Below are 26,265 nucleotides of genomic sequence, written 5' to 3' on the forward strand. Positions count from 1 at the left end.
GGGAAAGAGAAGACAAAGTTAATAATATTAGGAATGAAAAGGGTGGGTAGAACCACATATAAAACCAGATTTAAAGACAAGGAGAATACAGTGAAAACTTTTATGACAATAAATTTTCAAACTTTAAGAAAATGGGCAAATTCCTAAAAATATCATTCACCAAAACTACTTAGAAAGAAATAAAAAACCTGAATAGCCCTTTAATCATTAAAAAAATTTATTTAATTGTTTCAATTTTCCCACAAGGGAAGTACCAAGATCAGACAATTTTTCAGGCAAGTTCTACCAAATTTTCAGGAAACAATTTTCATCTTATGCAAACAATTACAGAATATAAAAAAAGAGAAGATATTCCACAATTCACTTTACCAATTAATTCAAAATAGATCACACAAAAATTAACTCAAAATAGATCACAGACTAAATGTAAAGCCTAAATATAAAACTCTAGAAGAAAACATAGCAAAAACTTGTGTCCTTGGCTAGACAAAAAATTCATAGAGGTGACACCAAAGTACAATCTTTAAAATAAAAAAACTGATAGATTAGACTACAAAATTTAAAACTTCACAAGTTACCATTAAGAACTTGTGGAGAGACGCAACAGATAGGAAGAAAATAACTTCAAATTATATATCTGATAAAGGACTTGTATCCAGAATATAAAAGAACTCACAACTCAATAACAAGAAAACAAACAATTAAAAAATAGGCAAAAGATTTGAACAGATATTTCATTAAAAAAAAACATAGAAATAGCTAATAAGTACATGAATAGGTGTTCATATCATTAGTCATTAGGAAAACACAAATTAAAACCACAATGAATACCACTAACACTCACTAGAATAGCTAAAATCAAAAAGATAAATAATACTAAGTGTTGCTGAGGATGTGGAAAAAGAAACCATCATGAATTGCTGGTGAGAATGTAAAATGTCACAACCACTTTGGAAAGCAGCCTGGCAGTTTCTTAGAAAGCTAAACATGCACCTAGCGTATGATCTAGCCATTCCACTCCTAGGAATCTACGCAAGAGAAGTAAAAACTTATGCCCACACAAAGACATGTTTGTGAATTTTCATAATAGCATTATTCCTGATAGATAAAAACTGTAAACAATCCAAGCACCAATCAACTGACAGTTGGATAAACAAAATGTGTTACAGCCATACCATGGAATACTATTAATACTACTCAACAATTAATAAGAACAAACTGCTAATACACGTTACAAAATGAATGAACCTCAGAAACATCATTCTAGGTGAAAAACACCAAACACAAAAGCGACATATTATTTGATTCCATATATATGAAATGTTTAAAAAAGGCAAATATGTAGACAAAAGGTAGATCAGTGGATGCCTAGAGCTGAGGATTGGAGTGAGGATTAACTATAATCGGGCATGAGGAAATGTTTTAGAATGATGGGATATGTTGTAAACCTGGATTGTGATGATTTACTATGAATTCACTAATATAATCGAATTACACAGTTACAGAGGTTGAATTTTAGAGTATTTAAATTGTACCTTAATAAAATTATTTTTGAGCAGAAGCAAGAAGAACTACAATTCTGCAGCCTGTGGAATGAAAACCACATTCACAGAAAGACAGACAAAATGAAAAAGCAAAGGACTTTGTACCAGATGAAGGAACAAGATAAAACGCCAGAAAAACAACTAAATGAAGAGGAGATAGGTGACCTTCCAGAAAAAGAATTCAGAATAATGATAGTGAAGATGATCCAAGATCTCAGAGAAAGAACGGAGGCAGGGCTTCCCTGCTGGCACAGTGGTTAAGAATCTGCCTGCCAATGCAGGGGACACAGGTTCGAGCCCTGGTCCAGGAAGATCCCACATGCCACGGAGCAACGAAGCCTATGCACCACAACTACTGAGCCTGCGCTCTGGAACCCACGAGCCACAACTACTGAAGCCCGCATGCCTACAGCCTGTGCTCTGCAACAAGAGAAGCCACTGCAATGAGAAGCCTGCACACCTCAACGAAGAGTAGCCCCCGCTCACAGGAACTAAAGAAAGCCTGCACACAGCAACAACAGAGACACACAGACCCAACAGAGACAAAAATAAATAAAATAAATTTTAAAAAAAAGAATGGAGGCAAAGATTGAGAAGATGCAAGAAATGTTTACCAAAAACCTAGAAGAATTAAAGAACAAACAAGAGATGAACAATACAATAACTGAAATGAAAAATACACTAGAAGGAATCAATAGCAGAATAACAGAGGGAGAAGAACAGATAAGCGACCTGGAAGACAGAATGGTGGAATTCACTGCCACAGAACAGAATAAAGAAAAAAGAATGGAAAGAAATGAAGACAGTCTAAGAGACCTCTGGGACATTAAATGCAACGACATTCGCATTATAGGGGTCCCAGAAGGAGAAGAGAGAGAGAAAGGACCCGAGAAACTATTTGAAGAGATTATAGTCGAAAATTTCCCTAACATGGGAAAGGAAATAGCCACCCAAGTTCAGGAAGCACAGAGAGCCCCAGGCAGGATAAACCCAAGGAGAAACACGACGAGACACACAGTAATCAAACTGGCAAACATTAAAGACAAAGAAAAAATATTGAAAGCAAAAAGGGAACAACAACAAATAACACACAAAGGAACTCCCATAAGGTTAACAGCTGATTTCTCAGCAGAAACTCTACAAGCCAGAAGGGAGTAGCACGATAAATTTAAAGTGATGAAAGGGAAGAAACTGCAATCAAGATTACTCTACCTGGCAAGGATCTCATTCAGATTCAATGGAGAAATCAAAAGCTTTACAGATAAACAAAACCTAAGAGAATTCAGCACCACCAAACCAGCTCTACAACAAATACTAAAGGAACTTCTCTATGTGGGAAACACAAGACAAAAAAAGGACCTACAAAAACAAAAACAAAACAATTAAGAAAATGGTCATAGGAACATATATATCGATAATTACCTTAAACGTGAACGGATTAAATGCTCCAACCAAAAGACACAGGCTCTCTAAATGGATACAAAAAAACAAGACCCATATATATGCTGTCTACAAGAGACCCACTTCAGACCTAAGGACACTTACAGACTGAAAGTGAGGGGATGGAAAAAGATATTCCATGCAAATGGATATCAAAAGAAAGCAGGAATAGCAATACTCATATCAGATAAAATAGACTTTAAAATAAAGAAAGTTACAAAAGACAAGGAAGGACATGAAATAATGATCAAGGGATCAATCTGAGAAGAGGATATAACAATTATAAATATATATGCACCCAACATTGGAAGGAACTCAATACATAAGGCAACTGCTAACAGCTATAAAAGAGGAAATTGACAGTAACACAACAATAGTCGGGGACTTTAACACCTCACTTACACCAATGGACAGATCATCCAGACAGAAAATTAATAAGGAAACACAATCTTTAAATGACACAACAGACCAGATAGATTTAATTGATTTTCTTTTTTTTTTATGGAGCATTTTCATTTATTAAACATTTGTTAAAGTATAACATACAACATATAGAAAGTGCAAAAATCATAATAGAGTTAAATACATTTTCACAAACTGAACCCACTCAACTCACATCAAGAGAATGTCACTGATTTCTTCTATTAACGACCACTCTCTCCTCTAATAACCATTATCTTGACGAATATGAAGTATTTTTTTCAGATTTTATTTTCTTTTATTTTTTTTTTTGATTCCCAAAGTAAAGACATTGATAAAGCAAATACAATCTGCAATAATAAATACATCTATAAATACATCTACAAATACATTAAATTATTGTATAATTTAGACTGTAAATATGGTCTATTTTTACTTCTTTCCCATAGAATACATTTGATCACACTTTTTTTTATACAGCAGATTCTTATTAGTCATCAATTTTATAAACATCAGTGTATACATGTCAATCCCAATCGCCCAATTCATCACACCACCACCACCACCCCACACCGCTTTCCCGCCCTTGGTGTCCATATGTTTGTTCCCTACATCTGTGTCTCAATTTCTGCCCTGCAAGCCAGTTCATCTGTACCATTTTTCTAGGTTCCACATATATGCGTTAATATACGATATTTGTTTGCCGCTTTCTGACTTACTTCACTCTGTATGACAGTCTGTAGATCCATCCATGTCTCTACAAATGACCCAATTTTGTTCCTTTTTATGGCTGAGTAATATTCCATTGTATATATTACCACATCTTCTTTACCCATTCGGCTGTCAATGGGCTTTCAGGTTGCTTCCATGACCTGGCTATTGTAAATAGTGCTGCAATGAACACTGGGGAGCATGTGTCTTTTTGAATCGTGGTTTTCTCTGGGTATATGATCAGTAGTGGGATTGCTGGATCATATGGTAATTCTATTTTTACTTTTTTAAGGAACCTCCATACTGTTCTCCATAGTGGCTGTATCAGTTTACATTCCCACCAACAGTGCAAGAGGGTTCCCTTTTCTCCATGCCCTCTCCAGCATTTGTTGTTTGTAGATTTTCTGATGATGCCCATTCTAAACGGTGTGAGGTGATACTTCATTGTAGGTTTGTTTTGCATTTCTCTAATGATTAGTGATGTTGAGCAGCTTTTCATGTGCTTCTTGGCCATCTGTATGACTTCTTTGGAGAAGTGTCTATTTACGTCTTCTTCCCATTTTTGGATTGGGTTGTTTGTTTTTTTAATATTGAGCTGCGTGAGCTGTTTATATATTTTGGAGATTAATCCTTTGTCCATTGATTAGTCTGCAAATATTTTCTCCCATTCTGAGGGTTGTCTTTTTGTCTTCTTTGTAGTTTCCTTTGCGTTGCAAAAGTTTCATTAGGTCCCATTTGTTTATTTTTGTTTTTATTTCCATTACTCTAGGCCATGGATCAAAAAAGATCTTGCTGTGATTTATGTCAAAGAGTGTTCTTCCTATGTTTTCCTCTAAGAGTTTTATAGTGGCCAGTCTTACATTTAGGTCTCTAATCCATTTTGAATTTATTTTTGTGTATGGTGTTAGGGAGTGTTCTAATTTCATTCTTTTACATGTAGCTGTCCACTTTTCCCAGCACCACTTATTGAAGAGACTGTCTTTTCTCCATTGTATATTCTTGCCTCCTTTGTCATACATAAGTTGACCATAGGTGTGTGGGTATAACTATGGGCTTTCTATCTTGTTCCATTGATCTATGTTTCTGTTTTTATGCCAGTACCATATTGTCTTGATTACTGTAGCTTTGTAGTATAGTCTGAAGTCAGGGAGTCTGATTCCTCCAGCTCCATTTTTTTCCCTCAAGACTACTTTGGCTATTTGGAGTCTTTTGTGTCTCCATACAGACTTTTAGATTTTTTGTTCTACTTCCATAAAAAATGCCATTGGTAATTTGATAGGGATTGCATTGAATCTGTAGATTGCTTTCAGTAGTCTAGTCATTTTTACAATATTGTTTTTTCCAACCAAGAACATGGTATCTCTCTCCATCTGTTGGTATCATCTTTCATTTCTTTGATCACTGTCTTATAGTTTTCTGCATACAGGTCTTTTGTCTCCCTAGGTAGGTTTATTCCTAGGTATTTTATTCTTTTTGTTGCAGAGGTAAATGGGAGTGTTTCCTTAATTTCTCTTTTCAGATTTTTCATCATTAGTGTATAGGAACGCAAGAGATTTCTGTGCATTAAATTTGTATCATGAAACTTTACCAAATTCATTGATGAGCGATAGTAGTTTTCTGGTGGCATCTTTAGGATTCCCTATGTATAGTATCATGTCATCTGCAAACAGTGACAGTTTTACTTCTTCTTTTCCAATTTGTATTCCTTTTATTTCTTTTTCTTCTCTGATTGCCGAGGCTAGGACTTCCAAAACTATGTTGAATTAATAGTGGTGAGAGTGGACATCCTTGTCTTGTTCCTGATCTTAGAGGAAATGCTTTCAATTATTCACCATTAAGAATGATGTTTGCTGTGGGTTTGTCATATATGGCCTTTATTATGTTGAGGTAGGTTCCCTCTACGCCCACTTTCTGGAGAGTTTTTATCATAAATGGGTGTTGAATTTTGTGGAAAGCTTTTTCTGCATCTATTGAGATGATCATATGGTTTTTATTCTTCAATTTGCTGATATGGTGTATCACATTGATTGATTTGTGTATACTGAAGAATCCTTGCATCCCTGGGATAAATCCCACTTGATCATGGTGTATGATCCTTTTAATGTGTTGTTGGATTCTGTTTGCAAGTATTTTGTTGAGGATTTTTGCATCTATATTCATTAGTGTATTGGTCTGTAATTTTCTTTTTTTGTAGTATCTTTGTCTGGTTTTGGTATCAGGGTAATTGTGGCCTCATACAATGAGTTTGGGAGTACTCCTTCCTCTGCAATTTTTTGGAAGCGTTTGAGAAGGATGGGTGTCAGCTCTTCTCTAAATGGTTGATAGAATTCCCCTGTGAAGCCATCTGGTCCTGGACTATTGTTTGTTGGAAGATTTTAAATCACAGTTTCAATTTCATTACTTGTGATTGGTCTGTTCATATTTTCTATTTCTTCCTGGTTCAGTCTTGGAGGTTATACCTTTCTAAGAAATTGTCCATTTCTTCCAGGTTGTCCATTTTACTGGCATAGAGTTGCTTGTAGTAGTCTCTTAGGATGCTTTGTATTTCTGCAGTGTCTGTTGTAACTTCTCCTTTTTCATTTCTAATTCTATTGATTTGAGTCCGCTCCCTCTTTTTCTTGATGAGTCTGGCTAATGGTTTATCAATTTTTCTTATCTTCTAAAAGATAAGCAGCTTTTAGTTTTCTTGAACTAAAAGAATCAGCTTTTAGTTTTATTGATCTTTGCTATTGTTTTCTTTGTTTCTATTTCAGTTATTTCTGCTCTGATCTTTATGATTTCTTTCCTTCCACTAACTTTGGGTTTTGTTTGTTCTTCTTTATCTAGTTCCTTTAGGTGTAAGGTTAGAATATTTATTTGAGATTTTTCTTGTTTCTTGAGGTATGCTTGTATAGTTATAAACTTCCCTCTTAGAACTGCTTTTGCTGTTCCTCATAGGTTTGGGATTGTCATGTTTTCATTGTCATTTGTCTCTAGGTATTTTTTGATTTCCTCTTTGATTTCTTCAGTGATCTCTTGGTTATTTAGTAACATAGTGTTTAGCCTCTATGTGTTTTTGTTTTTTACGTTATTTCCCCGTAATTCATTTCTAATCTCATAGTTTTGTGGTCAGAAAAGATGCTTGATATGATTTCAATTTTATTAAATTTACTGAGGCTTGATTTGTGACCCAAGATGTGATCTATCCTGAAGAATGTTCCGTGCACACTTGAGAAGACAGTGTAATCTGCTGTTTTTGGATGGAATGTCCTATAAATATCAGTTAAATCTATCTGGTCTATTGTGTCATTTAAAGCTCTGTTTCCTTATTTATTTTCATTTTAGATGACCTGTCCATTGGTGTGAGGTGTTAATGTCCCCCACTATTATTGTGTTACTGTCGATTTCATCTTTTACAGCTGTTAGCAGTTGCCTTATGTATTGAGGTGCTCCTATGTTGGGTGCATACATATTTATAATTGTTATATATTCTTCTTTGATTGGTCCATTGATCATTATGTTGTACCCTTCCTTGTCTCTTGTAACATTCTTTACTTTAAAGTCTATTTTATCTGATATGGGTATTGCTACTCCAGCTTTCTTTTGATTTCCATTTGCATGGAATATCTTTTTCCATCCCCTCACTTTCAGTCTGTATGTGTCCCTAGGTCTGAAATGGGTCTCTTCTAGACAGCATATAGATGGGTCTTCTTTTTGTACCCATTCAGCAAGCCTGTGTCTTTTGGGTGGAGCATTTAATCCATTCACGCTTAAGGTAATTTTTGATATGTAAGTTCGTATTGCCATTTTCTTAATTGTTTTAGGTTTGTTATTGTAGGTCCTTTTTTTCTCTTGTGTTTCCCACTTAGAGAAGTTCCTTTAGCATTTGTTGTAGAGCTGGTTTGGTGGTGCTGCATTCTCTTAGCTTTTGCTTGTCTGTAAAGCTCTTGATTTCTCCATCAATTCTGAATGAGATCCTTGCCAGGTAGAGTAATCTTGGTTGTATGTTCTTCCCTTTCATCACTTTAAGAATATCATGACACTCCCTTCTAGCTTGTAGAGTTTCTGCTGAGAAATCAGCTGTTAACCTTATGGGAGTTACCTTGTATATTATTTGTCATTTTTCCCTTAATGCTTTCAATAATTTTTCTTTGTCTTTAATTTTTGCCAATTTGATTACTATGTGTCTCAGCGTGTTTCTCCTTGGGTTTATCCTGTATGGGACTCGTTGCACTTCCTGGAATTGGGTGGCTATTTCGTTCCCCATGTTAGGGAAGTTTTTGACTATAATCTCTTCAAAGATTTTCTCAGGTCCTTTCTCTCTCTCTTCTCCCTCTGGGACCCCTATAATGCGAATGTTGTTGAGTTTAATGTTGTCCCAGAGGTCTCTTAGGCTGTCTTTGTTTCTTTTCATTCTTTTTTCTTTATTCTGCTCTGCAGCAGTGAATTCCACCATTCTGTCTTCCAAGTCACTTATCCCTTCTTCTGCCTCAGTTATTCTGCTATTGATTCCTTCTAGTGTACTTTTCATTTCAGTCATTGTATTGTTCATCTCTGTTTGTTTGTTCTTTAGTTCTTCTAGGTCTTTGTTAAACATTTATTTCATCTTATCGATCTTTGCCTCCATTGTTTTTCCCAGGTCCTGGATCATCTTCACTATCATTATTCTTAATTCTTTTTCTGGAAGGTTGCCTATCTCCACTCCATTTATTTGTTTTTCTGGGGTTTTTGTCTTGTTCTTTCATCTGGTACATAGCCCTCTGCCTTTTCACCTTGTCTATCTTTCTGTGAATGTGGTTTTTGTTCCACAGGCTGCAGGATTGTAGCTCTTCTTGCTTCTGTTGTCTGCCCTCTGGTGGATGAGGCTATTTAAGAAGCTTGTGCAGGTTTCCTGATGGGAGGGACTGGTGGTGGGTAGAGCTGGGTGCTGCTCTGCTGGGCAGAGCTCAGTAAAACTTTAATCTGCTTGACTGTTGATGGGTGGGGCTGGGTTTCCCACCTGTTGGTTGTTTGGCCTGAGGCAAACCAAGACTGGAGCCTACCTGGGCTCTTCTGTGGGGTTAATGGCAGACTCTGGGAGGGCTCATGCCAAGGAGTGCTTCCCAGAACTTCTGCTGCCAGTGTCCTTGTCCCTGTGGTGAGCCACAGCCACCTCCTGTCTCTGCAGGAAACCCTCCAGACTAAAAGGTGGGTCTGGTTCAGTCTCCCCTGGGTTCACTGCTCCTTCCCCTGGGTCCCGATGGGCATACTACTTTGTGTGTGCCCTTCAATAGTGGAGTCTCTGTTTCCCCCAGTCATGTTGAAGTCTTGCAATCAAACCCCACTAGCCTTCAAAGTCTGATTGTCTAGGAATTCCTCCTCCTGTTGCCCGACCCCTAGGTTGGGAAGCCTGATGTGTGGCTCAGAACCTTCACTCCAGTGGGTGGACTTCCGTGGTATAATTATTCTCCAGTCTGTGAGTCGCCCACCCAGCAATTATGGGATTTCATTTTGTTCTGACTGCACCCCTCCTACCGTCTCACTGTGGCTTCTCCTTTATCTTTGGATGTGGGGTATCTTTTTTGGTGAGTTCCAGTGTCTTCCTGTAGATGATTGTCCAGCAGCTACCTGTGATTCTGGTGTTCTCACAAGAGGGAGTGAGAGCACGTCCTTCTACTCCGCTATCTTGGTTCAGGCCTTCGATTTAATTGATATTTATAGGACATTCCATCCAAAAACAGCAGATTACACTTTCATCGCAAGTGCACATGGAACATTCTCTAGGACTGATCACATCTTGGGTCACAAATCAAGCCTCAGTAAATTTAAGAAAATTGAAATCATATCAAGCATCTTTTCTGACCACAAAACTATGAGATTAGAAAGCAATTACAGGGAAAAAAACATAAAAAACACAAACACATGGAGGATAAAAAATACGTTACTAAATAACCAAGAGATCACTGAAGAAATCAAAGAGGAAATCAAAAAATACTTAGAGACAAATGAAAACAAAAACACGACGATCCAAAACCTATGGGATGCAGCAAAAGCAGTTCTAAGAGGTAAGTTAATAGCAATACAAGCTTACCTCAAGAAGCAAGAAAATCTCAAACAAACAATCTAACCTTACACGTAAAGGAACTAGATAAAGAAGAACAAACAAAACCCAAAGTTAGTGGAAGGAAAGAAATCATAAAGATCAGAGCAGAAATAACTGAAATAGAAACAAAGAAAACAATAGTAAACATCAATAAAACTCAAAGCTGGTTCTTTGAGAAGATAAACAAAATTGATAAACCATTAGCCAGCCTCAACAAGAAAAAGAGGAAGGGCTTCCCTGGTGGCGCAGTGGTTAAGAGTCTGCCTGTTGATGCAGGGAATGCGGTCCGGGAAGATCCCACATGCCGCAGAGCAGCTGGGCCCATGAGCCATGGCCGCTGAGCCTGCGCGTCCGGAGCCTGTGCTCCGCAACAGGAGAGGCCACAACAGTGAGAGGCCCGGGTACCACAGAAAAAAAGAAAAGAAAAAGAAAAAGAGGGAGAGGACTCAAATCAATAAAATTATAAATGAAAACGGAGAAGTTACAAAAGACACCGCAGAAATACAAAGCATCCTAAGAAACTACTACAAGCAACTCTATGCCCATAAAATGGACAACCTGGAAGAAATGGACAAATTCTTAGAAAGGTATAAACTTCCAAGACTGAACCAGGAAGAAATAGAAAATATGAACAGACCAATCATAAGTAATGAAATTGAAACTGATTAAAAGATCTTCCAACAAACAAAGTCCAGGACCAGATGGCTTCACAGGTGAATTCTATCAAACATTTAGAGAACAGCTAACATACATCCTTCTCAAACTCTTCCAAAAAATTGCAGAGGAAGGAACACTCCCAAACTCATTTTATGAGACCACCATCACCCTGATACCAAAAACAGACAAAGATACTACAAAAACAGAAAATTACAGACCAATATCACTGATGAATATAGATGCAAGAATCCTCAACAAAATACTAGCAAACAGAACCCAACAACACATTAATAGGATCATACACCATGATGAAGTCGGATTTATCCCAGTGATGCAAGTATTCTTCAATATACGCAAATGAATCAATGTGATACACCGTAACAGGAAATTGAAGAATAAAAACCATATGGTCATCTCAATAGATGCAGAAAAAGCTTTCCACAAAATTCAACACCCATTTATGATAAAAACTCTCCAGGAAGTGGACATAGAGGGAACCTACCTCAACATAATAAAGACCATATACGACAAACCCACAGCAAACATCATTCTCAGTGGTGAAAAACTGAAAGCATTTCCTCTAAGATCAGGAACAAGACAAGGATGTCCACTCTTGCCACTATTACTCAACATAGTTTTGGAAGTCCTAGCCACGGCAATCAGAGAAGAAAAAGAAATAAAAGGAATATAAACTGGAAAGGAAGAAGTAAAACTATCACTGTTTGCAGATGACATGATACTATACATAGAGAATCCTAAAGATGCCACCAGAAAACTACTAGAGCTCATCAATGCATCTGGTAAAGTTGCAGCGTACAAAATTAATGCACAGAAATCTCTTGCATTCCTATACACTAACAACGAAAGATCAGAAAGAGAAATTAAGGAAACACCCCCATTTACCTCTGCAACAAAAAGGATAAAATACCTAGGAATAAACCTACCTAAGGAGTTAAAAGTCCTGCACTCAGAAAACTATAAGACACTGATGAAAGAAATCAAAGATGACATAAACAGATGGAGAGATATTTCATGTTGTTGGATTAGAAGAATCAAACTTGTGAAAATGATGTACTACCCAAAGTAATCTACAGATTCAATGCAATCCCTATGAAATTACCAGTGGAATTTTTTACAGAACTAGAACAAAAAATCTAAAAATTTGTATGGAGACACAAAAGACCCCAAATAGCCAAAGCAGTCTTGAGGGAAAAAAACGGAGCTGGAGGAATCAGACTTCCTGACTTCAGACATACTATAAAGCTACAGGAATCAAGACAACATGGTATTGGTGCAAAAACAGAAATACAGATCAATGAAACAGGATAGAAAGCCCAGAGATAAACCTACGCACCTATGGTCAACTAATCTATGACAAAGGAGGCAAGGATATACAATGGAGAAAAGACAGTCTCTTCAATAAGTGGTGCTGGGAAAACTTGACAGCTACATGTAAAAGAATGAAATTAGAACACTCCTTAACACCATACACAAAAATAAAACTCAAAATGGATTAGAGACCTAAATGTAAGGCTGGGCACTATAAAACTCTTAGAGGAAAACATAGGAAGAACACTCTGACATAAATCACAGCAAGATCTTTTTTGATCCATGGCCTAGAGTAATGGAAATAAAAACAAAAATAAACAAATGGGACCTAATGGAACTTTTGCAACACAAAGGAAACTACAAAGAAGACAAAAAGACAACCCTCAGAATGGGAGAAAATATTTGCAAACTAATCAATGGACAAAGGATTAATCTCCAAAATATATAAACAGCTCACGCAGCTCAATATTAAAAAAACAAACAACCCAATCCAAAAATGGGCAGAAGACCTAGACATTTCTCCAAAGAAGACATACAGATGGCCAAGAAGCACATGAAAAGCTGCTCAACATCACTAATCATTAGAGAAATGCAAATCAAAACTGCAATGATTTATCACCTCATACCAGTTAAAATGTGCATCATCAGAAAATCTACAAACAACAAATCCTGGAGAGGGTGTGGAAAAAAGGGAACCCACTTACACTGTTCGTGGGAATGTAAATTGATACAGCCACTGTGGAGAACAGTATGGAGGTTCCCTAAAAAACTAAATATAGAATTACCATATGACCCAGCATTCCCATTACTGGTCATATACCCAGAGAAAACCATAATTCAAAAAGACACATGCCCCGCTATGTTCATTGCAGCACTATTTACAATAGCCAGTTCATGGAAGCACCCTAAATGCCCATCAACAGACGAATGGGTAAAGAAGATGTGGTACATATATACAATGGAATATTACTCAGCCATAAAAAGGAACGAAACTGGGTCATTTGTAGAGGCGTGGATGGATCTAGAGACTGTCATACAGAGTGAAGTAAGTCAGAAAGAGAAAAACAAATATCGTATATTAACACATATATATGGAACCTAGAAAAATGGTACAGATGAACTGGTTTGCAGGGCAGAAATAGAGACACAGATGTAGAGAACAAACATATGAACACCAAGGGGAGAAAGTGGTGGTGGGGGGGGGATCGTGGTGTGATGAATTGGGCGATTGGGATTGACATGTATACACTGATGTGTATAAAATGGATGACTAATCAGAACCTGCTGTATAAAAAAATAAAATAAAATTATTTTTTTAAATAGCCGAATGATTTATAAAAAGATATTCCAGCTCATTAGTAATCAGGAAAATGAAAACTAAGATCACAAAGATGGGCAGAAACTGAGAAGTCAGATAATACCAAGGTAAGAAGACATGGAGCAAGAGGTATTCGTGCACATTGCTCATAGGAATGTAAACAGGCACAACCACTCTGGAAAACAATTTGTCCCGATTCTGCAATGTTACCTATGTGCATACTCTATAATAACCAGCAAATCACTCCAAGTTAGATCCCCTAGACAGGAGCCAGCTAGTAAATATTTTAGGCTTTGCAAACCGTGAGATCTCTGTCACAACTAACGCAACTCTGCCTTGTATCTCAAAAACTGCCACAGACAAAATGTAAAAAAATGAACATAGCTGTGTTACAATAAAACTTTATTTATAAAAAACAGGCAGCTGTACAGATTTGATCACTGGGCAGTAGTTTGCCAATCTGTGCCCTAGAGAAATACCTGTACATGTGATCCAGGAGACATGTACAACAGTTTTCACAGGACTTGTTTATATTAGCAGCAAACTGCTAATATTTGGAAACAACCCAAATGTTCACTCACAGGAGAAGGGATAAATAAACTGTGGCCATATTTTCAAAATGGAGTATGACACAGCAGTGAAAGTGAATTATACTCTTGCTACTTGCAACATGGATAAATCTTAGAAAATAATATTAAGTGGAAAAATCAATTCATAGAAGAGATATGATATGATTTAATCACCAATATATTGTATAATAGAGCTCAAAAATAAGCAAAACTAAATAAAATGCTACATTTCCTATGTATATGGGTGATAAAGGAAAACTATAGGTATTGGTTTGGGGAAAAAAAGTACAGCAATGGTAGAATCACTATGCTGTACACCTGACACCAATATAATATTGTAAATCAACTATACTTCAATTAAAAAAAAAAAAGATAGCAATGGTGGAAATTCAGGATGGAAGTTACCTCCCAACAGAAGGCCAAAGATGGGATCAGGGAGGAGCCCACAGTTGGTTTCAATGATTTTGGTATTGTTCTGCATTTTATATTGGGTCACAGGCTCATAAATGTTCATAACTTACACATGCAGGATGTATTTAATCTTGTATACATAAGACAGATATTAAATTTTTGTTTTTAATACAAGGTCAACAAATACTCCCTGTACTCAGCTGAAAAATCCCAAAAAGACTGCAGAGGCTACCTGGAGCTGAAACAGAAAGTAGAGAACTTGCCTCTAATAAGCAATCAGGGTATTTATATTCCATGTCAGCCAATCAGATGATGAAAAAACATCTAATGGCTTGTAACTATCTCTTGGATTCAGAAAGAATTGATAAAAGCTACATGAAAAAGTATTGAAACTATTCCAAAACTTAAAAAATAAAAAAGTATTTGTTGGTTAATCTTCCTGAAGTTTTGCTATTTAAATAAGTAAGTTTATAACTGTGGATCACAATTACTATAAAGCCTCTTTCTTTTTTTTTTTAAATAAACCTATTTCAACAAAGGTCCAACTAGATCACAAAAAGATTATGTAAGATAGGATTCTGGCACCATCTGGTGGCAGTGCCCTGCAACAGCACATTCTAATTTCTATTAAAGGTTAATTCACTCTTTCGTTCATTTACCTACTATCCAATAGGCATCTACTAGGCATAGCACACACACATTTTAAAATCTTTCTTGGTGGGCTTCCCTGGTGGTGCAGTAGTTAAGAATCCGCCTGCCAATTCAGGGGACACGGGTTTGAGCCCTGGTCCGGGAAGATCCCATATGCCGCAGAGCAACTAAGCCCATGTGCCACAACTACTGCGCCTGCACTCTAGAGCCCACGAGCCACAACTGCTCAGTCCACAACCCACAACTACTGAGCCTGTGTGCCACAACTACTGAAGTCCACGTGCCTAGAGCCCGTGCTCCGCAACAAGAGAAGCCACCAAAATGAGAAGCCCGTGCACCGCAACGAAAAGTAGCTCCCACTTGCCACAACCAGAGAAAAGCCCACGCGCAGCAACGAAGACCCAATACAGCCAAAAATAAAATAAATAAAAATTAAAAAAAAAAAAAACTTTATAAAAAAAAATCTTTCTTGGAAGACCGGAAATAAAATAATGTATACTACCTAAAATAGGTCCCCTATTTTCAAGGGAAAATATCTACAGTTAAATTTAGGCCTATCAAAATATAAGCGGCTACTCTTGTTAAAAGTTTGTTTCAAGCATCTATTCCCCTAGAACTCTCATGCAAGAAGTCCCTCAGGAGTGTACTGGTAAACATAGTCTATGGAGTCACCACATGAGGACCAGTAAGCACATGAATGCAGTTTTCAAGGAAAAGAACTATTGTGGTTTTAAAATATCCTCAAATTCTTGACACTTCTTTCAAAAGGTAGAGTCTAATTTCCCTTTCCTTGAATGTGGGCTGGACTTAATTACCCGCTTCTAAAGAAGAGAAAGTGGCAGAAGTGATGGTGTATTACTTCCAAAGCTAAATCATCAAAGGAATAGCCATTTCCATCTTGCCTGAGGGAGTCAGACATCGTGCCACGAGGAGACTCAAGCAACCTGTGGAGAGCCCTCTGGGGAGGAATCGTGACCTCGGCCAACAACCAGCACCAACCTGCCCCCTCGCATCCTTCGCCAATATCACTGAGCTAAGCCACTCCCAAAGAAACGGAAATCAATGTTTATTGTTGTTTAAGCCACTTAGTTTGGGGGTAATTTGTTATGCAACAATATATTACTAATACAACAACCTATTACTTCCTAGAACCAAATTTTATCTTTAACAGGAAGTGAAAATAGCTCACTTCAGTTTAATACTATAATTTGCCCACATGTTAATAAAATTTCAAATTTTCCTTCCTAATACACTACGTAGTGATCCTTTTCTAATTCTCCCAAATTGTTTCATATTATTTCATAATATTCATCACTTTCTAATTCAAAGAAACAGCAACCCAAGCAGATTTCAGTCAGGAGGGATTTTTTTGGACCATCTTCCTTTTGATGTACTGTACTAGTATTGTACTAGGGACTGAGTAGAGAACCATGCCCTTGAGGTACTTATAATTTAGATGAATATTCCCAAAATAATTTATGTTTTTAATTAACCTTTTTCCCCTGGCTCTGAAGGTTCTAAGTCAATGGAAGAAGGTTTGGAAAGTTTCTTTTTTACCTCTGTGAGGGATCCACAAGCTACACCACCATGCAGGGCTTCATCTAAAGCAGAGAGGGTTGTAGATAAAAATGCTGGTGATGGAGCAGCAGACCTCTGTGTCTTTATCTCATAAGCCTGAACAAAGAAGAGATTAAGTTATTTTCAACCTCTATATTTATTCAAAAACATAAGTCAACTCCAAACTCAAATTCTAGCAATTGGAACCCCAATCCCCTTTTTTTTCTTCTACTATTTATTTATTCAACGACATTTACTCTGTGCTGGGGACTGTGCTAGATTTGGGGGCTGTGATATAAAAGACAGAGCTCCTGCCCCACAGTACTTACAGCCAACTAGGGACTATGAAATTAGGACTAGAAACTAAGCAATTACCATACACTTAAATAAGAGATACTGTGATAGGGCAAGTGGAGACCTGGAGAGAGTACACCTGATCTGGATTTTGTGATATAGGAAGGCTTCAAGGGAGATCTGCATGTCTGAGCTAAAACCTGAAATGACTGTTAGACAGGCAAAGGGAATGTGCATGTTCCTGGCAAAGAGACAAGAATGTACGAAGAAAGGTCAAGAAGCAAGAAAGAAAGGAAATGGAAACTCACAAAAACTACAAAAAACAAAAAGAGTTCATTTAGAACGTCAGACAGAAGGCGCGAGGTCATGGTGTGGCAAGCAATGAGGCTGGAGAAATAAGCAGGGGCCTAATCAGGAAGAGCGTTGCTGAAGTGTGGTGTGTAGGCTGAGAGCAACAGGGAGTGACACGGCCAAGATACCATTTCAAACCGAGGTCGCTTTGTGAAGAACAGCTTGAAGGTGGATGGGGTAGACTAAGAAATGGGCTCCCAAAAGACAACCACATCAAATCCTTGGAACCTGTGAATATTACCTTATTTGGAAAAAGGGTCTTTGCAGATGTGGTTAACATGATTACATACCCACCAGCAATGTGTAAGAACACTTGCCTCTCTGCAATCTCTAACATTAAAAGTTACTACTATTATATTAAGTTGCCCCAAACTGAAGTCCAGCCATAGAACTGAAATCTTTCCTCCATTCATTCAAAAAATATGAATTAATTGCCAACTGCATGCCATATACTATGATAAGCTCTGGGAATAGAATGGTAACCCAAACAGACCTAGTTTCTACCCACCTAAAGTTTACAATTTAATAAGTCTAGGTCTCAAATCCAAGGCTCTTCTGCTCCTATGAGGACGTAGGAAGACCAGTATATTAATACGTATGAGCCATAAATGTGCCCACTCTTGCCTAATCTCACCTATTGTGGATTGCCACAGAGTTTTTTAAAAGCTACATTCAGGCACATAAAATAACTAGAAAAGCTACAGTAAAAGGCATATGCCTTTCATCTGATTTAGAAATACCTAAATATTGTCTACAATCTATCAGGCAACATAGGTGGGCATGGGGACACTTTACAGACATGTAAAGGCAGCCCAATCTGTTAACATTAAAGTACTTCCTTTGCAACTATAAATGTAATTACTAGAATAATAAATCTCGTGACTCAAAAAACTACTAAAATGAACTAACAGAACAAGACTTAAGAGATAATAGTGTGTACATAAGCGAGGCAAAGAGGGACACTGCGATATGACACACCACCAGTTTTCTTCTACCTTGGAGGCTGCTTCTTAGACTCATCGTTGTCTAATCTGATCTTGAAATGTTGGCTGGATTCGGGACTTGGTCTTGGGCACACTTACATTCTCACTGTACATACGTTCTAGGCAATCTCTCACCCATTTTCACGGCTTTGACTACCATGTTCACACCGATGACTCCCCAATGCACGCTTCTAGTGCAGACCTCTACTTCAAGCTCAAGGTCCACATATTTAACTGCCTACTTCGCATCTCTACTCAATGTTTCACAAGCACCAAAAATTCGACAGGTACTAACGAATTCATGATCTGCCTCCCTCAAACCTGATCCTCTTCCAATATTCCTCATCTCAGGAAATGGTACCACCCAATCTTTCAAAGCAAAATCAAGGAATCATCTCTGACACTTTCCTGTACCTCACCACCACCCACAGCCAAATCATCACCGAATCCTATTCATTCTACCTCCTAAGTATCTCTCACAATAACTGACATTACGCCATCGGCATCAGTACCACACTAGTAGTCCATGTCACAATGTCTGTAATACAGTCATAGATACCTAACTAGTCTTCACAAATATTTTCTTGTTCCTTTTCAATCACTTGTCTATGTTTAAAGACTGAGTTTTTAAAAACACGTATTAGATTACTCCCTTTGATGATGTGTCATTGCTTTTAGAATAAAGTCCAAAATCCTTAACATGGTCTGCAGGCCCCAGTGACCTGACCCCTGCTTGCTTCTCCAACTTCATCTCTTGACACTCTCTTCCTTGCCACTATGTTCATTCACACTGGCCTGACTTTCTTACCATACAAGCACGATTCTCCTGCTCTTCTCAGGGGCTTTGCATTTCCCAGTCACAGTGCCTGCAAACTCTTATCTGCTCCCTCCCTTCCCAACTCCGCTGTCCATCTCTCTCCTATTCATCCTTCAGGTTTGAGCTGAAGTATCGCTTCCTTGAGGGAGCCCTTCCTAAGGACCCCTAAACTAAGTAATGTCCCTGTTATTCAGTTTCTAAGCTCTTTGTACTTTTCTTTGATAGGACTCGTCATTACTACAGTTAACTAATCATTTGTATAATTATTTGTTTACTGTCTGACTGTTCCCACTAGCCTGTAAGCTACATGAGGGCAGGAACTTTATCAGTCATCTTCACTATAATATCCCCAGTACCTGACAGATCCATGGCTGGCACTCGATAAATATTGGTTGAAGGAATAAATTATTGAATAAATAAATTAACAAAAAAAGCTTTATGAGGGAATGAACTAAGGCTAAGCCAATATGTAAGACAGGATTCAAATCTAAAGAATTTTACAAGAGTAATGTACAACGAAGGAGAAAGATGGCTCTTTGAACTGGCATTTGGAATGGTAGTGACATTGCAGCTGAAAGTGGTGATGGAAGTGGAGACAAAAGGTGAATTTACTACTCATAGTCTCCTACTTAATTATCTAACTAGGAACATGTCATAGATATTGACCAAATAGAATGACAGATGTCAAACCAAAATGTTCTCTTGGTGATTTACAACCTTCAAAATAGTGACAAGTTAACTTGAACCTCATCACAGAATCATAAGATACTATTTTAACTCTCTAACTTCTCCCATAAAACAAAGTGAGCTGTTCAAAAATACCAGATCAATGGCAAAGCTAAGACTACTGCCCATCTCTAACTCCAATTCTAATTCTCCTTCTGACTATTTTGCCTTTAATGTATTTTCCTTAGATAATGAGCTAAATCTGAACAAAAGAAAATACTCAATTTGTTCATTGTTTTCAAAGTTTCAAATGACACAAATATTCCTTCCTTCTTCCTTCACAGAGTTAGACCCTACTTTACTGCTTGGTGGTTACCAAATTTCAATATAAGGTAGTAAGGTAAGTAATTTATAACCCACATAAACAAATACATTTGCAAAACACCGGACAGACTTTTAGGCAACTCTTATTCTGGGAAAACAAGATATTTTCTACCCTGCACTAAACCTACATTTTGAAAAGCTAAAGTCATGAGACAGAAAGTATGAAATAATAGTACAACTTGATGAGGGCTTATTACAAAACACTTTAACTCTGCTCAGGAGTGAGGATAAGTTTTCAAGTATTATTCATTCAATCAGTAAGAGAGTACAAGTCCAACAGGTGCACTTTATGATGCACAGTAAGTAATGATGATAAAAGTTAGTATTACAGAGACAGGAGCATTCTAAAATTAACAGTATATTATCCTTTAACCATGAGGTTCACAAATCCTACCCAAACAAACAAAAGAGAAAGATGACCTTTTGAAATATCAGTACCAGCTACAGAGAAAAAAAAAATCATATTACCCTCTCATTCCCATAATTAGGAACTGTCTCCCACGAGCTTATAAACTACATAAATTTCTTACATATATTCTCATTAGAGGACTAACTCTATGCTGTGAGGGTTGGTATTTTTGAGGTGCTCATCTCTATTTTTGCTTTTGCCTCATCACCCAAAAGATTTTAAACGAGATACAGAATCGTTTCAAAATAAAAATCAAATCATAATTCTAAAATATATACATACCGTTTGCATCCGTGGGGCACAGGCCCTGCTGACCACACACAAAAGTTCATGGACACCTTGATAACTAAGGCCAGTCATCTTCATAAGCTCCAGTGGGGAAAGACATAGAAAGTCCTAAAAAACATAAAGAAAATATTTAAAATATATATGTGCAACAAAGATACTGGAATTAAAAGGAAACTTTCAATTGATACTATCCATGTGTAAATAAAAGCAGAATTTATTGTAGATCAGGGACTTCGCTGGTGGTCCAGTGGTTAAGACTCCACGCTCCCAATGCAGGGGGCCTGGGTTCAATCCCTGGTCAGGGAACTAGATCCCACATGCCACAACTAAGAACCGGCGCAGCCAAATAAATCCATAAGTATTTTTTAAAAAAATTATTGTAGATCAAAGATTTATATGTTTCTTATAGTATTTTCCCCCTAAATAGCCCTTAACTAAAAGATATGATGATATAATCCTATCCTCTAATTATCCACCTTAGCATATACCAGAGGACACACCAAGTAACAACACATAGCAGCAGAATCCAACTCAGGTGTATGTTGGCGCTGCCCTTGTGCCTGAAAGAGTCTGGGCACAAACAGATGACCAGAAAGAGTCAGGCTGAAATGAGTTCCTTCAAATGACAAAACCTATGGGATGCAGCAAAAGAAGTTCTAAGAGAGAAGTTTATAGCAATACAATCCTACCTCAGGAAACAAGAAAAATCTCAAATAAACAACCTAAGCTTACACCTAAAGCAATTAGAGAAAGAAGAACAAAAAACCCCCAAAGTGAGCAGAAGGGAAGAAGTCATAAAGATCAGATCAGAAATAAATGAAAAAGAAATAAAGGAAACAATAGTAAAGATCAATAAAAATAAAAGCTGGTTCTTTGAGAAGATAAACAAAATTGATAAACCATTAGCCAGACTCATCAAGAAAAAAGAGGGAGAAGACTCAAATCAATAGAAATTAGAAATGAAAAAGGAGAAGTAACAACTGACACTGTAAAAATAAAAAGGATCATGAGAGATTACTACAAGCAACTATATGCCAAAAAAATGGACAACCTGGAAGAAATGGACAAATTCTTAGAAATGCACAACCTCCGGAGACTGAACCAGGAAGAAATAGAAAATACAAACAGACCAATCACAAGCACTGAAATTGAGACTGTGATTAAGAATTTTCCAACAAATAAAACCTCAGGGCCAGACAGCTTCACAGGCGAATTCTATCAAACATTTAGAGAAGAGCTAACACCTATCCTTCTCAAACTCTTCCAAAATATAGCAGAGGGAGGAACACTCCCAAACACATTCTACGAGGCCACCATCACCCTGATATCAAAACCAGACAAAGATGTCACAAAGAAAGAAAACTACAGGCCAATATCACTGATGAACATAGATGCAAAAATCCTCAACAAAATACTAGCAAACAGAATCCAACAGCACATTAAAAGGATCATACACCATGATCAAGTGGGGTTTATCCCAGGAATGCAAGGATTCCTCAATACACGTAAATCAATCCATGTGATACACCATATTAACAAACTGAAGGAGAAAAACCATATGATCATCTCAATAGATGCAGGAAAAGCTTTCCACAAAATTCAACACCCATTTATGATAAAAACTCTCCAGAAAGTAGGCACAGAGGGAACTTACCTCAACATAATAACGGCCATATATGACAAGCCCACAGCCAACATCATCCTCAATGGCGAAAAACTGAAAGCATTTCCACTAAGGTCAGGAACAAGACAAGGTTGCCCACTCTCACCACTCTTATTCAACATAGTTTTGGAAGTTTTAGCCACAGCAATCAGAGAAGAAAAGGAAATAAAAGGAATCCAAATCGGAAAAGAAGAAGTAAAGCTGTCACTGTTTGCAGACAATGTGACACTATACATAGAGAATCCTAAAGATGCCACCAGAAAACTACAAGAGTTAATCAATGAATCTGGTAAAGTAGCAGGATACAAAATTAATGCACAGAAATCTCTTGCATTCCTATACACTAATGATGAAAAATCTGAAAGAGAAATTAAGTAAACACTCCCATTTACCATTGCAACAAAAAGAATAAAATACCTAGGAATAAACTTACCTAAGGAGACAAAAGACCTGTATGCAGAAAACTATAAGACACTGATGAAAGAAATGAAAGATGATATCAACAGATGGAGAGATATACCATGTCCTTGGATTGGAAGAATCAACACTGTGAAAATGACTATATTACCCAAAGCAATCTACACACTCAATGCAATCCCTACCAAACTACCAATGGCATTTTTCACAGAAGTAGAACAAAAAATTTCACAACTTGTATGGAAACACAAAAGACCCCAAATAGCCAAAGTAATCTTGAAAAAGAAAAACAGAGCTGGAGGAATCAGGCTGCTGAACTTCAGACTATACTACAAAGCTACAGTAATCACGACAGAACGGTACTGGCACCAAAAACAGAAATATAGATCAATGGAACAGGATAGAAAGCCCAGAGATAAACACATGCACATATGGTCACCTTATTTTTGGTAAAGGAGGGAAGAGTATACAATGGAGAAAAGACAGCCTTTTCAATAAGTGGTGCTGGGAAAACTGGACGGCTACATGTAAAAGAATGAAATTAGCACACTCCCTAACACCATACACCAAAATAAACTCAAAATGGATTAAAGACCTAAATGTAAGGCCAGACACTAAAAAACTCTTAGAGCAAAACATAGGTAGAACACTCTATGACATAAATCACAGCAAGATCCTTTTTGACCCACCTCCTAGAGAAATGGAAATAAAAACAAAAATAAACAAATGGGACCTAATGAAACTTAAAAGCTATTGCACAGCAAAGGAAACCATACACAAGACCAAAAGACAACCCAGAATGGGAGAAAATATTTGCAAATGAAGCAACTGACAAAGGATTAATCTCCAAAATTTACAAGCAGCTCAATATCAAAAAAAACAACCCAATCCAAAAATGGGCAGAAGACCTAAATAGACATTTCTCCAAAGAAGATATACAGAATGCCAACAAACACATGAAAGAATGCTCAACATCACTAATCATTAGAGAAATGCAAATCAAAACTACCATGAGGTATCACCTCACACCAGTTAGAATGGGCATCATCAGCAAATCTATAAACAACAAACGCTGGAGAGGGTGTGGAGAAAAGGGAACCCTCTTGCACTGTTGCTGGGAACGTAAATTGATACAGCCACTATAGAGAACAGTATGGAGGTTCCTTAAAAAATCTAAAAATAGAACTACTATATGACCCAGCAATCCCACTACTGGGCCTATACCCTGAGAAAACCATAATGCAAAAAGAATCATGCACCACAATGTTCACTGCAGCTCTATTTACAATAGCCAGGACATGGAAACAACCTAAGTGTCCATAGACAGATGAATGGATGAAGAAGACGTGGCACATATATACAATGGAATATTACTCAGCCATAAAAAGAAATGAAATTGAGTTATTTGTGTGAAGTGGATGGACCTAGAGTCTGTCATACAGAGTGAAGTAAGTCAGAGAGAAAAACAAATATCATAAGCTAACATATATATATGGAATCTAAAAAGAAAGTTCTGAAGAACCTAGGGGCAGGACAGGAATAAAGACGCAGACATAGAGACTGGACTTGAGGACATGGGGAGGGGGAAGGGTTAAGCTGGGACGAAGTGAGAGAGTGACATGGACTTAAATATACTACCAAATGTAAAATAGACAGCTATTGAGAGGTGGCCGCATGGCACTGGGAGATCAGTTCGGTGCTTTGTGACTGCCTGGAGGGGTGGGATGGGGAGGGTTGGGGGCAGATGCAGGAGGGGTTAAGTATGGGGATGTATGTGTATGTATAGCTAATTCACTCTGTTGTAAGGCAGAAACTAGCACACCATTGTAAAGCAATTATACTCCAATAAAAATGTTAAAATAAATAAATACAAGGTTGTACTACTTAAAAAAAAATGAGTTTCTTCCTAAGCTATGAAATCATTCAGAGGGAGTATTTAATAATTGAAAGAAAATAAAAGTGACTATGGAAGGACTTCCCTAGAGTCTCGGTGGTTAAGAATCTGCCTGCCAATGCAGGGGACACGGGTTCGATCCCTGGTCCGGGCGAAGATCCCATATGCCGCAGAGCAACTAAGCCTGCATGCCACAGCTACTGAAGCCCGTGCAACCTAGAGCCCACGCGCCGCAGCTACTGAAGCCCGCGTGCTCTAGGGCCTGCATGCTGCAACTACTGAAGCCTGGGCGCCTAGAGCCCGTGCTCCACAAGAGAAGCCACCGCAATGAGAAGCCTGCGCACTGCAACGAAGAGTAGCCCCCGCTCGCCGCAACTAGAGAAAGCCCGCGCACAGCAACGAAGACCTAATGCAGCCAAATAAATAAAACTATGGAATGAAATGTTAAATTTCATACTTTTAAGAGTATTTCAAAGTATGAACATGAGGATTATAAAATGCATAACAGAGGAAGCACAGACACCATTAACACACAAAGCAATTTTTAAAAAATTGCAGCACGCTCTGAAAGTCTGTCTTATTAAGGATTAAATCCTAACAGAAAACCTTAAATCTTATTTAGCCTCCTAAGAGGGATTTGCTTTACTCTTTTGCTTAAATATACAACATCTGCTTATATATTTCTCTCACTCCATCAATAGGAAAATAATCCTAACTACTAATTTTTCTTGCTTTCAAGAGAAAGTACCCATTTTGAATACTGTCTCCTCATTTGAGTCATATTTCTCATGTAACTGCAAAATTTCTTTTATGAGGACAAAACTTCTCTAGAATCCCAAATAAATGGCACAGGTGTACTTCACCTTCTGCTATGAGCATTCTCCCCACCCAACCCCACCCAAAATGCAAAAATCTTGCATTTGGATAAATGAAATCACATTTGGAAATACAAGCTAAGTGGTTTGTTATTTAAAATTAGCAAGCACCATATTTATCTTTTCTTATACACCTAAATGTTCATATTTTAGGTGTTATTAAGAGTTATTTAGGTACACAAGATTAATCTGTGGGACGTCCCTGGCGGTCCAGTAGTTAGGACTTCGCCTTCCAATGCAGGGGGTGTGGGTTCAATCCCTGGTCAGGGAGCTAGGATCCCACATGCCTCATGGCCAAGAGGCCAAGACATAAAGCAGAAGCAATGTTGTAACAAATTCAATAAAGACTTTGGAAATGGTCCACATCAAAAGAAAAAATCTAAAGAAAAAGAAAAAAAAAGATTAATTTGTACTTAAAGTTTCTCACTGAAAAAAATTAAATAAATTTTACCTGACAGGTAACAATCTGATGTCTGTTCAGACGGTCACACAGCTCTTGTGATAAACCCACTCGTCTTAGTTTCTTGCTACCCATGCTTTCAGATGCAGCAAGATA

At 37.5% G+C, this 26,265-nt stretch overlaps 1 protein-coding gene across 1 annotated transcript in view; it reads right to left on the reverse strand.

Annotated features, from left to right (window-relative positions):
• Nucleotides 1-26,265, reverse strand: part of RAD51B (RAD51 paralog B) — a gene marked incomplete at its 3' end in the record, with an annotated part of 51,235 nt that extends 24,970 nt beyond the window's left edge. The window contains exons 1-3 of the mRNA XM_007449032.1: nt 26,161-26,265; nt 20,855-20,968; nt 16,669-16,785 (exon numbers count right to left, since the gene is read on the reverse strand). Coding sequence (XP_007449094.1) covers nt 16,669-16,785; nt 20,855-20,968; nt 26,161-26,244 — 315 coding nt within the window. The remainder of the gene's footprint in view (nt 1-16,668; nt 16,786-20,854; nt 20,969-26,160) is intronic.

This window comes from Lipotes vexillifer, unplaced genomic scaffold, assembly GCF_000442215.2.
Source record: "Lipotes vexillifer unplaced genomic scaffold, Lipotes_vexillifer_v1.1 scaffold629, whole genome shotgun sequence".
Classification (NCBI taxonomy): domain Eukaryota; kingdom Metazoa; phylum Chordata; class Mammalia; order Artiodactyla; family Lipotidae; genus Lipotes; species Lipotes vexillifer.